Source organism: Pygoscelis adeliae, unplaced genomic scaffold (assembly GCF_000699105.1).
Source record: "Pygoscelis adeliae isolate BGI_AS28 unplaced genomic scaffold, ASM69910v1 Scaffold27, whole genome shotgun sequence".
Taxonomy (NCBI): Eukaryota; Metazoa; Chordata; class Aves; order Sphenisciformes; family Spheniscidae; genus Pygoscelis; species Pygoscelis adeliae.
The window spans coordinates 8,361,751-8,375,829 of NW_008825410.1; the positions used below are offsets into that span (position 1 = coordinate 8,361,751).

At 41.3% G+C, this 14,079-nt stretch overlaps 1 protein-coding gene across 1 annotated transcript in view; it reads right to left on the reverse strand.

Annotated features, from left to right (window-relative positions):
• The window catches only part of DNAJC1 (DnaJ (Hsp40) homolog, subfamily C, member 1), a 165,165-nt gene extending 156,548 nt beyond the window's left edge, over window positions 1-8,617 (reverse strand). Inside the window, exons 1-2 of the mRNA XM_009330610.1 lie at window positions 8,547-8,617; window positions 6,265-6,452 (exon numbers count right to left, since the gene is read on the reverse strand). Of these exons, the coding sequence (XP_009328885.1) occupies window positions 6,265-6,452; window positions 8,547-8,617 (259 nt within the window). The remainder of the gene's footprint in view (window positions 1-6,264; window positions 6,453-8,546) is intronic.
• Between the last annotated feature and the right edge of the window lie 5,462 nt (window positions 8,618-14,079).

The window sequence follows — 14,079 nt, forward strand, 5'->3', positions numbered from 1 at the left end:
CCTGCTTTCCGAGCCTCTCTTGAAACGTATAAAAGAATTTCATTTAAAAGCAAACAGTCCTTAGCCCTCTGCTAGAGAAGTACACTGAGGACATGAGCAGTTCTTCAATCTCACTGCTTGTGGTGGCTGCTCGCTTCCCTTGGGGCTGCAGTGAATACTTGTATCCACTTGGGATGCACAGCCTGAAACTCTCTCTCTACCTCCAGCCTCTCTTTCCAGAGATGGAGCAGAGATCACTGGTTTTATGATGCCCCTGCAGTTAACAGCAGTAATCCCTTCTATAAAGTCGTTTCCTGATTGAGGACTTGCGCAGGAACAGCAGATTTAGGCTACTTCTCCATAGACTGAAGAGAGTTCAAATGCCCTTAGCTCCCATCTGCAGGGCAAATCTGTTTGGGGGCATTTAACCCCATCATTTTGAAGGTGTGCTGAAGTTCAGCAAAGAAGTGAAGATCCACTGAGCCACAGAAAGTGGCCAAGAGCGCATCTCCATACCTAGCAGTGGAGGTAATGCCTGAGACAGGGAGCCCTCGAGTCCAGCGGCTACTCCTCCAACAATTCCTACATTTATCCAGTTACGATCATATGCACAATGGATAAGCAGCCTCGTAGCAGCCAGGATGTTACACTATCCCTGAAGTAAATAGAAATTTCCCTGCGGTACGGAACTGTGGAGTTTCCCCCATTAATAGGCCTTTCTCTCAGAGACTGTCCCGATGTCCCTCTCCCCTGGGGAAAGGAGCGTAAATCAGCACAGCTGCTTATTGCAGGCTGCAGGTCCCACACACACAAAGGAAGCTCCTTCCTGACCGCAGTCAGGTGCCTCAGTTCTGGAGAGAACTCCAATTTCAGATGGAGCCCTGTCTCTCACACTCCCAATTTATGAGTGTAGGTGGCTCCCAGGCCATCACATGGGTTTGTTTATATCCCATCTGGAGGCGCCTGCCTTGCCTCACGCCCTGTATACAGAGTCCAGGCAGCTAACATGCAGTTCTGATTTCCCTAAAGAGTTTTTAAAGTTGCACAGGAAAACATACTTCCATCATTTCCTAATTTCAGAATACTACACTTTGCAGCTTTAATGTTCTTTTAATGAAGTTTTTAGGTGTAATACAAACATACAAACATTTTAAACATACGGTAATAAACTGCAAAGTAAATATAATTACAGTAGCTCTCACCAAACTGAAAGATTTTTATTTTACTGTTAATTGACTAAAAGGATTTGCCAATGCTGAAAAGAAAACTTTGGCATCAATATTTAATAAAATACAGCAATACGATACAAATGATCTTATGGGATCAAGTAGCTAGGTTTTAGATCATATGATATATGATCAAGTGTACAACTGCTGATGCCGATTGCTCTCTAATTAAAACCTAAACCAACATTAAAATAACATAAAAGGTCTGGGTTAGACCAGAAAGAAGAGCCATTATCTCCATTCGCTTTCTTTACACATCATTGTGAGGAAAGACCCATTATGTGAGTGAAAAACAATTGTTCCTCACAGCCCTGACCCCTGTGAAGATGGAGACCAGTGTAAGGCAGGCTTCAAGAGGAAAACCCCAGCAGTCTCCTTAGCAGGGCCAGCCAGGAGGAGCAGTGTAAAGCTGCCTGCTACCTGCATGTGCCGGGGCAGGCAGCGGGCACGGAGAGTTTTCCACAGCTTGTCCTCCCACGGGGAATGCACCGTCATTTCATGGCACCAACCCCTCCTAAGCAGGTAGAAATGAAGTAACTGAGGTACCAGACACGAGCCCTCCTCCTTCCTTAACCTTCCCACTTGCTTAGGGAGACCAAGGGAAAATTCTTGCAGAACAGGAACAGAAAATGGCCATCATGGCTGAACCTGGGCCACCTCCAGCACATGATCCAGCAGAGAAGAGAAAGCCGCGGGAAGATCGGGCAGGTCTCTTGCTCCCAGTGCTGCTTGCAGGTACCACAGCTAGCATCAGGCCCTGAGGATTTTAAAATGCTGCTATGTCGTGTGTCTGTTCAACTCCCCACTCAACGATTACCAAGTAGTGGTCAAATCTCACCCTTCACAGTTGCACATACAATAAGTGGTGCCATTACGACGTCTTCCCTGCTCTGTTGTGCCCACCTGTCCCCTCCCCTATATTCTTGTATTTGCCAGCTTTCTGGAAGAGATTGGCTTTTTGTTATATGAAAGCAGTAGCTCTCGCTTTCCAATCACTAGTGCCTCAGTGCTGCTGCAGTACATAACAATCATTATAGTAACAGAAAGCATCATGCTTGGAAGATGAAAAAGAAGCTGAGAAAAAATATCTTTTAGTCTTAAATCCTATAGCAGTTAATAAAAAAAATTTGAGAGAAGTAGAATACAGTTTGTTGCATATTTGGATGGCCAATACTTGGAACACTCACTCCAATTACTCATCTCCTGCAGACTTTTCAACCTATATATATATATGTTTTTAATATATATAGAGCTAGCAGTTTTTCATCTGACTGTTGAAAATCTTTAAAGATCACATTTTTCATTTTAAATACAAATGTCTACTGAAAAAATATCTGGTGGGTAATTTTCTTTCACATCTGTGATGGGAGATGTATTATGTATTTGAAGTTTGAGCCAGGGTTTTCTCTTGCTATTTTTTTGCTCAGAAGAGCCAGCAAGTAAGAATGGTTCATTTTACTGCTCTGCAGTTTTGAAAAATGAAATGGGTTGGACCATCATGAAAAGCTGAATAGTTTGATCTTTCTGTACTTTGGCTAGGTATTGCTACAGCAAGAGGAATTCAGATCTCCCCACAAACAGTGTTCTAATGATGATAGGGAACCACAGCCTAGCCCCAGTGGCAGGGGAGCTCTACTTTGGCCCTTACTCACTCTGACATGTTTAATCCAGGCTATAAATCTTTCAGGAATAAGATTAGAAACTATGCAAGTCTGAATCTCTGCCCCACTGCACCAGCTTTATACGGATTTAACTGTGTTAGACTTACATATGTTGCATCACACTACAGGGATGAGGGGTGAGGATCAATGCTTTTCCTTGGCTGCCTCCATTTTATGCTGTGTTTGTTTAGCCTGCAAATCCAGGCCACGTGCAGAAAGCCCGTTCATAATATCCACCAAATTTTCAGGTTTATTGATCAACTATTTTAATTTGCAATGAATACAATAAAGAATGTCATCTATATATTCAAGCACCAAAGGAAAAACTCTGTGAAGAAGAGTCATCACCAGTTATAGCATATACAATAGCTTTGGACACTTGAACCAGAAGGAATTTCCTCCCCTCTCTTCTAGGGCTTCCAGAGCCTTCATTAAAGTGTTTGGGCCCCATCCTCCACTCACGCACATCAGTACAACCTCATGAAGGTCAGTGGAAGTCAGGCCAATTTAAACCAGCCCAGAATCTGGAAATGAGAAATGGTTTCCTTTTATGCCATGAACAATAATTTAGACACAAAAACTGTAGATCACCATTTACATAAAGTGCTAGACTAAAAAAAAAAAATCACCTTAAATGGAATGTTGTGTCTTGCTTGTTACATTACTTATTATGTTGTCAGATGATGTCAAGCTAAAATAGCTCCAAATATATTTGTTTATAAATATCTTCTGTCCTTCTTTTATGACATCTTATTCTCAAACAGGTAATGTGCTTGTTTTACTCAGATAAGTCGTGTGATAGATCTGACACAAGAATGTTATAGCACATGGCAAAGGAATTCTGCTGCTTTTCAATGATGCTTCTAGGTGGTCAGTAGCTTTGCCTTTACAATGTTCAAGAAAAAAGCCAACAGTGATAAAGAATCACATTTACATCGCTGTATTTAGGTTTATATTGCTATTCACAAACAATGGGGACTTTGTATCTTAAAACAGTAACACACTTCATAATGTGAGCCAAATATATACTTTACCTAGAGTTGCTACATAAAAATATTATAGATCATCCAACAATATGAGAAAATGTCACCGCATTCATTTAAAATAGCTATTTGTGAAATGTGTGTTACCATATTTTGCTTGGGGCAATATATTTCCATGCTTTATGAAATTATTAATTCTCATTAAATTCTAATGATCCAGTCTGAAAAGAGCAGAACTAATTAACTGCTCCATTAAAGTTATTACTTACTCCTGATGAGGCCTGTAAATGTTTCTACTTTGTTAGGCCAGTGAAAGTTTTCTGAACTGCAACTCCTAGCATTACAAGGAAATTTCCCCCATCAGCAGCTTATTCCATAACAGTAAAATTACCAGATCCTAACAACACCCATGTTGCCTTTGAGACTTAAGTTTTACGCCCTGAAACAAATATCTTCCTCCTTTCACAAAGAAAAAAAAAAAGAAGCTCATGCTGGTGGGAAGGATCTGCAGAACCTGCATCAGACAGGCGATGTCTAACTGGGGCCGGCACCAACCAAGCAGCAGCCCCACTGTCCTTCCCTGCCGAGGGCATCTCGTGTGCCGGTTCCCTCCAGGTTAGCAGGGAGGGTTTGCAGTGTCCCATCAAAGCTTTGGGTGTGTGACTGTGACATCGCTTACAGCTGGGTTTGGACCGGTGTTTTGGCAGCCCGTGTGGGACCCGACAGACCAGGATTCAGGTTCCTGTTTATGCCCATGTGGAAACTAGTTATCTAAATCTCTTTGGGGATTTGGACTGCAGTGACTCGGTACCTCTGTTGGCACTGGTAAAACTGAAATAACTTTGCTACCTCATCAGAAGGCTGTGAAAAATGACAACAACTGTGAGGTACTCGCATGCTGTGTTTATTGGGGTTTCATCCATGTACCTCAGGACGGATGGCAGAGCTGGCAGCAGCAGCAGTGCCTGCAGAGCAGCATCTTCCCCCCAGTGTTTGCACACTGGGCTTAAGGGTTCATCATAAACTGATAGTTTTAAAAAGTTACATGGTCACCTCCGTAATGAAAAATGGTATCTCCTGGAAGATCATCATGGCTGCAAGAAGTGAGTTCCCTGACATGTTCTAACGACAGGTTAGATAGCTTTGGCCGCTCTCAGTAGCAGGGGGGTCAAGATCAGCGAGACTCAATGAGACATCGACTTATTCCCAGTGAAAATGAATGAGGCAAAGCATTAATCAGGACTGCTAAGAAAAGCCTGCTGAGAAGCAAAGTGTGATAGTTGTGTTCGCAACTGAGTAGTGCTCAACAAATAATGTACAAACATTAGTATGTGAGAAAGATTTTAAATCTACACATGTAAAAATTTCCCATGATATGCCTGTATGCTCATCTGACCACACAACTGGAACAGAGTTTATTATTGCTACTACAACTCTGACCAAGAGCTACTCAAGACAAGTATGAAATGTTCTAATCCATCAGATAATAATTAAAATATAGAGATATTAGTTAAAGAAATTGAAAACTTTATTACTTTTGTGAGCTGAGATCACGGTTATTACATTATTTACATACACTGAATATTTTTTAAATTACTTGCTCAGCTTCATTATTAAAATATTTTTCAAAGCCTGTTTGGGGTTTTTTGCAGGGTTTGCTTTTTTCTATATAAGGGCTGAATTTTTTGAGAGAAATTAAATACTTCTTAATAATGCTCCCCAGATAGTAAACACAAAATTTTTTAAACATTCAACTCCTATTACTCCCCAAGAAACACCTCGGTTCGCATAGGCTTCTGCCACAAAAACATTTTTTATATTGGCCATTGATATTTTGGAAAGGATCAGAAGTTAGATTTGCAGCCTAAATTGGCAAATATACACCGTATTTCTACTCATTATATGCCAATCTCTGCTGTTTAAGCGTTGAGGATTGGCTGATAGTTTTGGATGCTTCTCTATAATAAACTAATATAATCTGAAATACTGCCTGCTCTGGAAATACCAACACTTTTTCTTTTCCTGTGTCATCCCTTTCAGTCGCAGCTAATAACTGGAGATCAATTCTTAAAACTAGCCCCTTGTTCCAGCCCCTGGGAAAAGATTTTGCCAGACCTCTGCAGTTGCAACATTTGATAGCACGGGCTTTCCTCAAACACCGCACCCTTCCCTGCTTTCTTCTGATCTCCACGCATACTGGGCACCCCAGGAAGGCAGCTAACTTATTTGTATGAGACAATCCCCCTAAGTTAATGGTCAAATGATGTGCAGGAGGGATGGTCCACGTTGAGGTCAGTAATGCTATTTTGGGCCCCGAGGCAACTGCGTGAGGAAGTGTCTCTAAGTGAGCAAACGCCAAATGATTTGAATTTTCTCAGCAGCAGAAGCAGCAATAGAAGCTAAAAACACACGCACGTCCATCGAGCTGGACTCCTCTGTGCAGGCAAGCGCCAGGCACAGTCCCGGGCTCAGCTGCTTCCTGGTAGAGGCATCGTCGTTCCCGGGGGGGACCTGGCTCCATCACCCACGCCAGCGCAGCGTTTCCACCACCCACATACTCCCCGGAGAGCTGTGCCACTTGCTGAGAGCTTCCAAAATAGCAACTTCCCAACCCATAATGTTAAAAGTTTTTGAAAACATTTGCAACCATTTTTATAGTTAATTAAACCCAGATCTGCTCTACTCAGTCATTTGTTCTATAACTTTTAAATCTTTTTTGGTTTAAAGTTTAGGGTTTTTTTCTAAGTCATGCGTAAGCTTTAACTGTAAATAGGTTAATTGCAGCTCTGATCTTCCTCCAGCATCTGCCAGTAAAGACAAACAATTTTCAAATACCGAGGCCTAACGTGGAGCACAACATTTCAAGGTGGGACCAGTCCCGTGGCACTGCCAGCAGAGAACCCCATGCCAAATCATACAGCTAGTAAATAGTATGGCATCAATTCCTCAAAAATGTCCATACCAAGAGTTTTAGGAAGAGATCCAAATACCCCATCAGTAAATCTCGCAGAGCAGGTGATACTTTTACAGTTGCCAGATATTTCAAATGGCCTTTCCCTCACACATGGTTACACTCTACAAATCCAAAAGTTACACAAACTAGATATGCCACAAAGTTTGAAGCTATCCTCTCACAGAAACACCACTGCACCTTGAAGAACAGCTGGGATCACAGACATCCTTGGCAGCTGCAGGCACCTACACTCAGCGCTAGCCCTGAACGAATGAATTCATACTACAAAACCAGAGGTAACCAACTGCATAACATGCTGGTATGTCCCAGAGACAGGCAGCAGGTGCTACAGGAGCTATGGGCTGTCCTTTGCAGAAGATAATGGCTGTTTTTCCTAAAATGAGTGTTTAAACCCACCCTATATCAACCTGTGAGATGTGAATTTATGTCCAGTAAAATGAAAAAACATCACGTGAACCCCAAGTTAACTGTCTGCCTCATCTTGAAAGCAAGCAGTGATTCATTTATTACTACAACAGATACTAGCAAAACCCATTTATGCATTAGAATTATCTCAGTGTCTTAAACTGACTTTCAGAAAAGCTTTCCTAGGTAGCACACAGTAAAGCGAACAGTTGGAAATTTCATGTCTGACATACAGAAAACATGCTAGTCTCCAATACCTTCAAATTGTTATTAAATATGATTATAACTCTTAAAAAAACACTCTGCAATTTCTTGAAATAATGATATCGGTATCATTTGGCATCATCTGCTGCTGCTGGTGGGAGACCATGCTTAGAGCACAGATGCCAACGAGTGGCTGGCTCAGAGGCCAAAGCGCAATCCGTACAGTCCTGCCTGTAACAACAACCAGGATGAGATTTCCCAGACCACATCCAAGCACTCGGGAGCAGAGATCATTTGTCAGTCATTACACACATTGGAGAAACTGCCTACTCTCTGAAAGCACGGTTGCGTTCTAGCAGTTTTCTTTCTTCAGTAGCATACCCTAACAGCCACTTGGTTTTTCGATAGTTGTTGTCTGTGTTCTGCAAAAAACACCCTGTCTCTTTTAGGCAAACCTGCACCACAGACTAATAGACTGGAAGTATTAGCTTGATACAATCGCATCAAGCTGAGTAAGTCTAACTGCATATACAGCAACGTATATACAAAATCCACAGCACTCAAAAATCTCACCGCAATCTTGATATAAACCAAGATCCACGACCCTGTTTGCCATACATGCATAACTCTCCAGCATAAGTAAGTTCGAGTCCTATGCAAGGATGAGACTCGCAAATTCTCCTTCTTCCTCTCATTTGAAGAAGTGTGCAGGGCTAGACATGAGAGAGTCATAAGGAGGGAAGTTAAACCTGAGTTTAAAAAAAAAAACACGTGAAGGAAATCTGCAGATCTTGTATCCAGAATAAATATATTATGCCATTCTCATAAATATTCACTTTTTGAACGTGTTCCAAAATTCACCAGAACTCATACTAGTTTTTTCTTGAATTTAGGCACTGTGGTTAAAGGCTTGTAGAATAGTTACCCAAGGAATTTAGTAAAACCCCATTGTTTTAAATTGTAAAGTTAGATTTGACTAGTCACTGGAATCTGACTGCAACCCTTTTAACCTAGTAATAAAAGTTAAAAGAAAAGCCAGTGGGCATTTAACATATATTATTTCTCTCCTTCCTACAAGGACAACCCACAGCATGCCTGCCAGTTCAGTGCCCACGATCTCCAGAAGCGCTGCTTCCCCAGCTGCCCTTCCTGCGTGGTATGATCCTGGCGCAAGAAGTTGTCCATCTCCCGTCCGCAGTTGACTTTCAAGGCTGGTTGCTTTACGCATCAGTGAGACTCATGACCTCACATATGGCCACTTTCCTCTCTGACATTTTGACATCATCATTTAAAGGCTGGTGTTTTACTTTTACATTTAAAGCACAGTTTTACTTCTTGGGAAGAACATTTACTGAGCATCCTGCAACCAGTCAGCTCCTAATCTGTGGAAACCAATGTCTTATGTTCTGGGGAAGGCAAAGGATTTGTGGTCAGTTACTGTACAAATCAAGGAGAAGGAAAAAGCATATAGAGCTTGTCGCTGGAACTGGCAGCGATTGCAATTAGAGATGAACTAAAGCAGTGATACAAATCAAGAATCACCAAAGAATGGAGTATCAGGTAAAAGGAAAGGTAAAAGATGCCCTTTTTTTTAAGAGAAAAAAAAGTATTCACATTGCATTCAGCCCTCAAGCTGCTGACAAGATGCCCCTACACAAAGATTATTACTGAAACCAATAGACTGGGAAACACAAATCTTAAAAAATAAATACCACACAAGCAAAGACAGGTAAGCTCCCTTACACGCCTACCCACCTACACAACAGACTGAATAATCAAGATCAATTGCCTCTTCGCTTCAGCTATCACATATGGAAGGAGAAATACGGTCCTGCCACAGCTCACACAAACTCGAAAGACACAGCTGTGAAGCTTTTGGAAAGTGGACAGCATCCACAGGCTCAGAATGAAGGCCCGGGAGGACACCACTGCCTCCTTCCAGGCATGGACCTCCCAAACTCTCTCCTCGCTTCACAGGAACCTGAAAGGAGGCAGCTGACTACATTTTAACCAGGAAATCCTGGTATCCTGACTTCTTGTTCTGTGGCTGCCCGGAACCGCTGCCGCCTGGAGATGGCAACTGAACAACCAAGGGCTGTGGTGTGCCTCAACCTTGAGTTTGCTCTAGCAGGCACGTTGCTGCCGGGTCCCAGCTGCACTGAATTCAGCATAAAACATAGCAGCAACAGCTATTTCCATTCAAAAACTGGGATGAGGCGCCCCTCATGGAATAACCCTAAAATTTTCAGAGTTCCTCATTTTTTTGCCAGACTCCAGCCGCAGCAATACCACCAGAAAGTAAAAGAGATGAGCTCAGATCCTCCTCCCAGCCTCAGGGGATTCAAACCAGCTTCCCAGGAGAACGCCCTAATTGTCACACTGATCTAAAGGGGCTTGTTCCTGCATGAAGCCTTTCTTAAAGCACCTAAAAAGCTTTCAGGAGCAGTGAAGTCAGGAGTGCTCAGGAGCTGCAGCTCATCTGTGAACCACGAGCCATGAATTCAATAGGCTTCATGTCTTCAGTAAGAATTCCAGTCCATCTTTAATTATCATCTGCTGGAGTTCACTGGTTTAGGCCGATAGAGATAGTGGCTCAAGGAGATAAAGAAGGATGCTAAAACTTATTTTAACTGTTTTAATTCCTGTTTAAAGAGTAAGAATTCTACCATTCTTCAAACACAGCTTTAGTCCCCGAGGCTCTCTCCTATGTTTTTTTCTATTCTATTTTTAATAAATGAAATCAATTATTACATTTAAAAATTTTACTCACAGTTTTACTGGGGGCATACAGCATGAAGTACTTCTTCCTGTTAATTCAGACTGCTGTTTTCAGTTTCAGTGTTTTCAAAATATTAACAATTTGTATTAAGCAGAGACATGTAGGATTCAAGTTGCTGAAATAATTTCAAATGCTTTATTTTAAAATTATGCAATTTACCTTTCTAGAAATCTGATTTGCCAGGAAAATATGATAAAAGGAGATTTTCTACAAAGTATCTCCAGGATCCATTCTGGCTCTTTCAGGTGCATTTTTAATGCTAATAAGTGTAAGGTATTATGGCCTAATTCAAATTTAACCAAGCACGTACTTGCTAAAATTAACGTCGAGTGTTCTTATCAAAACATCAACATTAATTTTTTAAAAAGCATTGTATTTTTAAATTTCAAAGTTGCATTTGAAAGCACTAGAAATCCAAACTGTAAACGGCATGCAAAACCACATTCATTCATTCATGAATATGTTATTTCTAACAAGAACAGGTAACATAATTCTATAACTGCATTTTGAGGTTATCTTTCAGCAAGCATCCCTGTCCTTAAGACCAAAACCGTGTCTGCAAAAATTTATCCCTAATTTATGTTGACATGAATAATGAAAACATTTTCATAGAAATGTTGATATTTGTCATATTTTTTTCAGGCGCTCTGATATCAAAGAATAAAATCTAGCGAAAATAACTACTTATTCTATTGCTCTTCAATATGTTTAACAACTGCATTTCTGACCGCTGTCATTTAGCTAGACATACAGGAGCTATGAAATGCACTTACAATTTATTGCCTATAATTAATTACACTCACAATCATTTACAAGGAAAAAATTGTACCAATAAAATGGAGACCTTTTAAAAAGAACTATGTATTACTTTGAAATGATAGGCTTCTCTAGCAGTTTCACTACTGCACTTTGGCTAAAAAGTTTTTCATTCAGATAGCGAATTCTCTACCTGGGCCCATCCCAGCTCTCCTGGGAGCTCTGACTTCAGACTTGCTGCGAAAGCTGAGCTGCATTCTTCAGCAGTGTACTGTTAGCAACACCCAGGATTTTGTTGAGAGTCTTGGTATAGCTGTGGTCTTGTTATTTATTTTTTTTAAAGCTTCCGAGCTCGGAATGAACAGATTACACGAAAAATTCAGCCTCCTTTTAACAACATAAATTTCCAACTTCACCGGAGAAAAGGTTGAAAAATTATTTTTTGTAAAATCTTCAGGGTGCAAAAGGCAAATGAAACCAAGTTTTTTTACAGTAGAGATTTTCTAGGCTGATATGTTGGGTTTGTGTCCTGTTTCATGTTTTTAATGCTCAACATTGATGATATTAATAGTGGGATTTTATATCAAATGTCAAACACTGCGAAAGAGCAGCCCTCCGTCAGAACCAGGAGAACCGTTACAGGTTAGTAGAGCTGAGTTCCTCCCGCATCCCTATTAATAACCGGCTACAAAATCCATCGCTTATATAAATCATTGTGAAACGGGGAGGGGATTAAGTACAGTGAGGGCTTTGTTTTGGTGGACTGGTTCAGTGGAAAGCAAAATGGTAGTTAGTATCAAACCCACTTATTCAAGAGAGTGAACTGGGACAACAGAAATCCCCCAAAGCAGGAAGTGTGTTTCCCAAAGGATTTTCGCTTTTTTTTGTTTTTTAATCTAAGGTTATAATTTATTTAAAAATGCGATTCCTAACTGCCCTAGTGCAAACCCTGGGCGATGTCAAGCCCCGCGCTGTTGTCCTCTTGAGTCTGTAAACAGACAGAATTAAACAATAGCATCGCTAAGTGCGAACTTTCTCCATTCATCTTAATGGACTGTTAATTATGACCACTTAAATGCCCACAGTGTTAACCCTCTCACCGCTGACAGGATTTCACCCAAAAGGGCAGTTTATAGATGTTGATTTCTCCACAGGCAGGTAGATGTAGAACTCACAATCGATATACAGTTAAGTGGACTAAACGATTAATAAAGTTGTGAATATAGATTATGCAGCCAGCTGAAAAATCTAATAATCATCTTCTGAAGTTTATTCCTGTCAAGGATTCGAGCAAAATGATGCTTTCAGTGTCAACACTGCAGTGTAATTGTTTGAGGGTTGTAGAGATTCAAATAGGATGGTGTTGGTTTTGCAGTGCATTTTCATGTAGCGGAAAGGCTGGTAAAGTGTAGTTAACTGATTGACATTGCACATCCTAAGTGCTGTGGCAGTATGTAATGTCAGGATATAATAAGGCTAGTTGACTTCTTTTTAAGTTCAGAAATGTCTACAAAGCTATATAGGAAATGAAACAATTAATTTCAAAAAGCCAGGTAAACCTTGGAAAAATTTGTCATAGATTTTATTTATTGCTGCCTATAAGCTGATGCTATTAACGGAATTAACAGATACTACAAATTGAATCAATTTTTGGACATAAATATTATAGACACATTTGGAAGAGGGGACAAAAATCACAGTGGTTTGGAAGAATTTAACAGAACAGAACAATATTTGGAGTACAGTCCTGACAGGAATTACATTTTTAATATCATACGTACTGCATAAATAATTTCCACAAGTATTTGAATCAAATTAATTTAAGCTCTTCAAAAGTTCTAGGGCTAGTTTCTTGTCTCTTGAGCAACTGGATCTGGTATAATATAGACAGCCTTAGATTTCATTAAGTCTCCCTGGTTGCCCACATTCCCACGGGCATCCCTAGCTATTTGGAGGAAAGCTTTACAGCCAAAAGGCACCGTGTCCATTTCTTCTGCCCACACCACAGGTTTTTCAGTGGTTCCTTCCATCAGATCCTATGGTTGTTCCATGCTTGCACAAATCCCAGATTGTGGACAAGCAGATATATTATCAACCCAACGCTTGCCTACAATTTCATTTTTAATACCTGCATTACAGCAGCCACCTGGGAATATGCAGTAGGCTGGCTAGCACGGGGAAAAGCAAGAGTTCACAGCATTTACAACACGCAAACCCCTCTTACATACTTTCCCAGTCTGTGCTTGTGGTTGCAACCACCACCGCTGCGCTGCCACTGGCTACCTTGCAATGCGGATACTCATTTTTGCAGCGTAACTTGTTTCCAGAGTACATGAAACAGCCAACATGCCACTCCACAACGGTTAGAAGACAACAACAGATCTGCCAAGCAAAGCAGCTCTGAACACAGAAACCATTTTCCAAAACCCTAAGAACCCAACAACTATTTGTGCTCAAGCATGCGATCCCTTTTGCCCATTTAAGTACTTTAAGGTATCAATATTCTTTTTAAATAAGAAGTAGTTGTAAATGAGCAGTCAGGCCCATGTGGTCAGCACGTAATGCTGGCAAGAACAACAGTACGTGGGCCGGTGCATTGGGTCTACCACCACTCTCGAGACCCCCCTGATAGTTACCATAGAGATAGCAGGAGCCACAAAGAGCTTCGATCACATTACTGGCTGGGAGGGGGTCAATTTGTATGCGCGAGCCCTGCTGGGATTGAAAGAATGCAGAGGAGGACAGGAAAGATAATAGAGAGAAAAATAAGTGAAGGGAGAATACAAGAAACAAGAAAAATGAAAGAAAGAAAGGAGGGGGGGAAAAAAAAGGATGGATGGATGGATGGATGGATGGATGGATGGATGGATGGATGGATGGATGGTTGGATGGATGGATGGATGGATAAATAGATGGATGGGGACGGATGGATGGGGAAGGGTGAGGAACCCACCTAAGAAACCCATGGTTGCAGCTCTGCCATCTGAAGGGAGGGCTGAGCCCACCCTTCATATCCCTGTTGGCTCAGGGATCACTTCAGATGGGTAAGAGCCCTTCCTGCCTCACCGCAGAGAGCGGAGGGGAGGCTTTTGGGTCTCCTTGAGTGGAGACC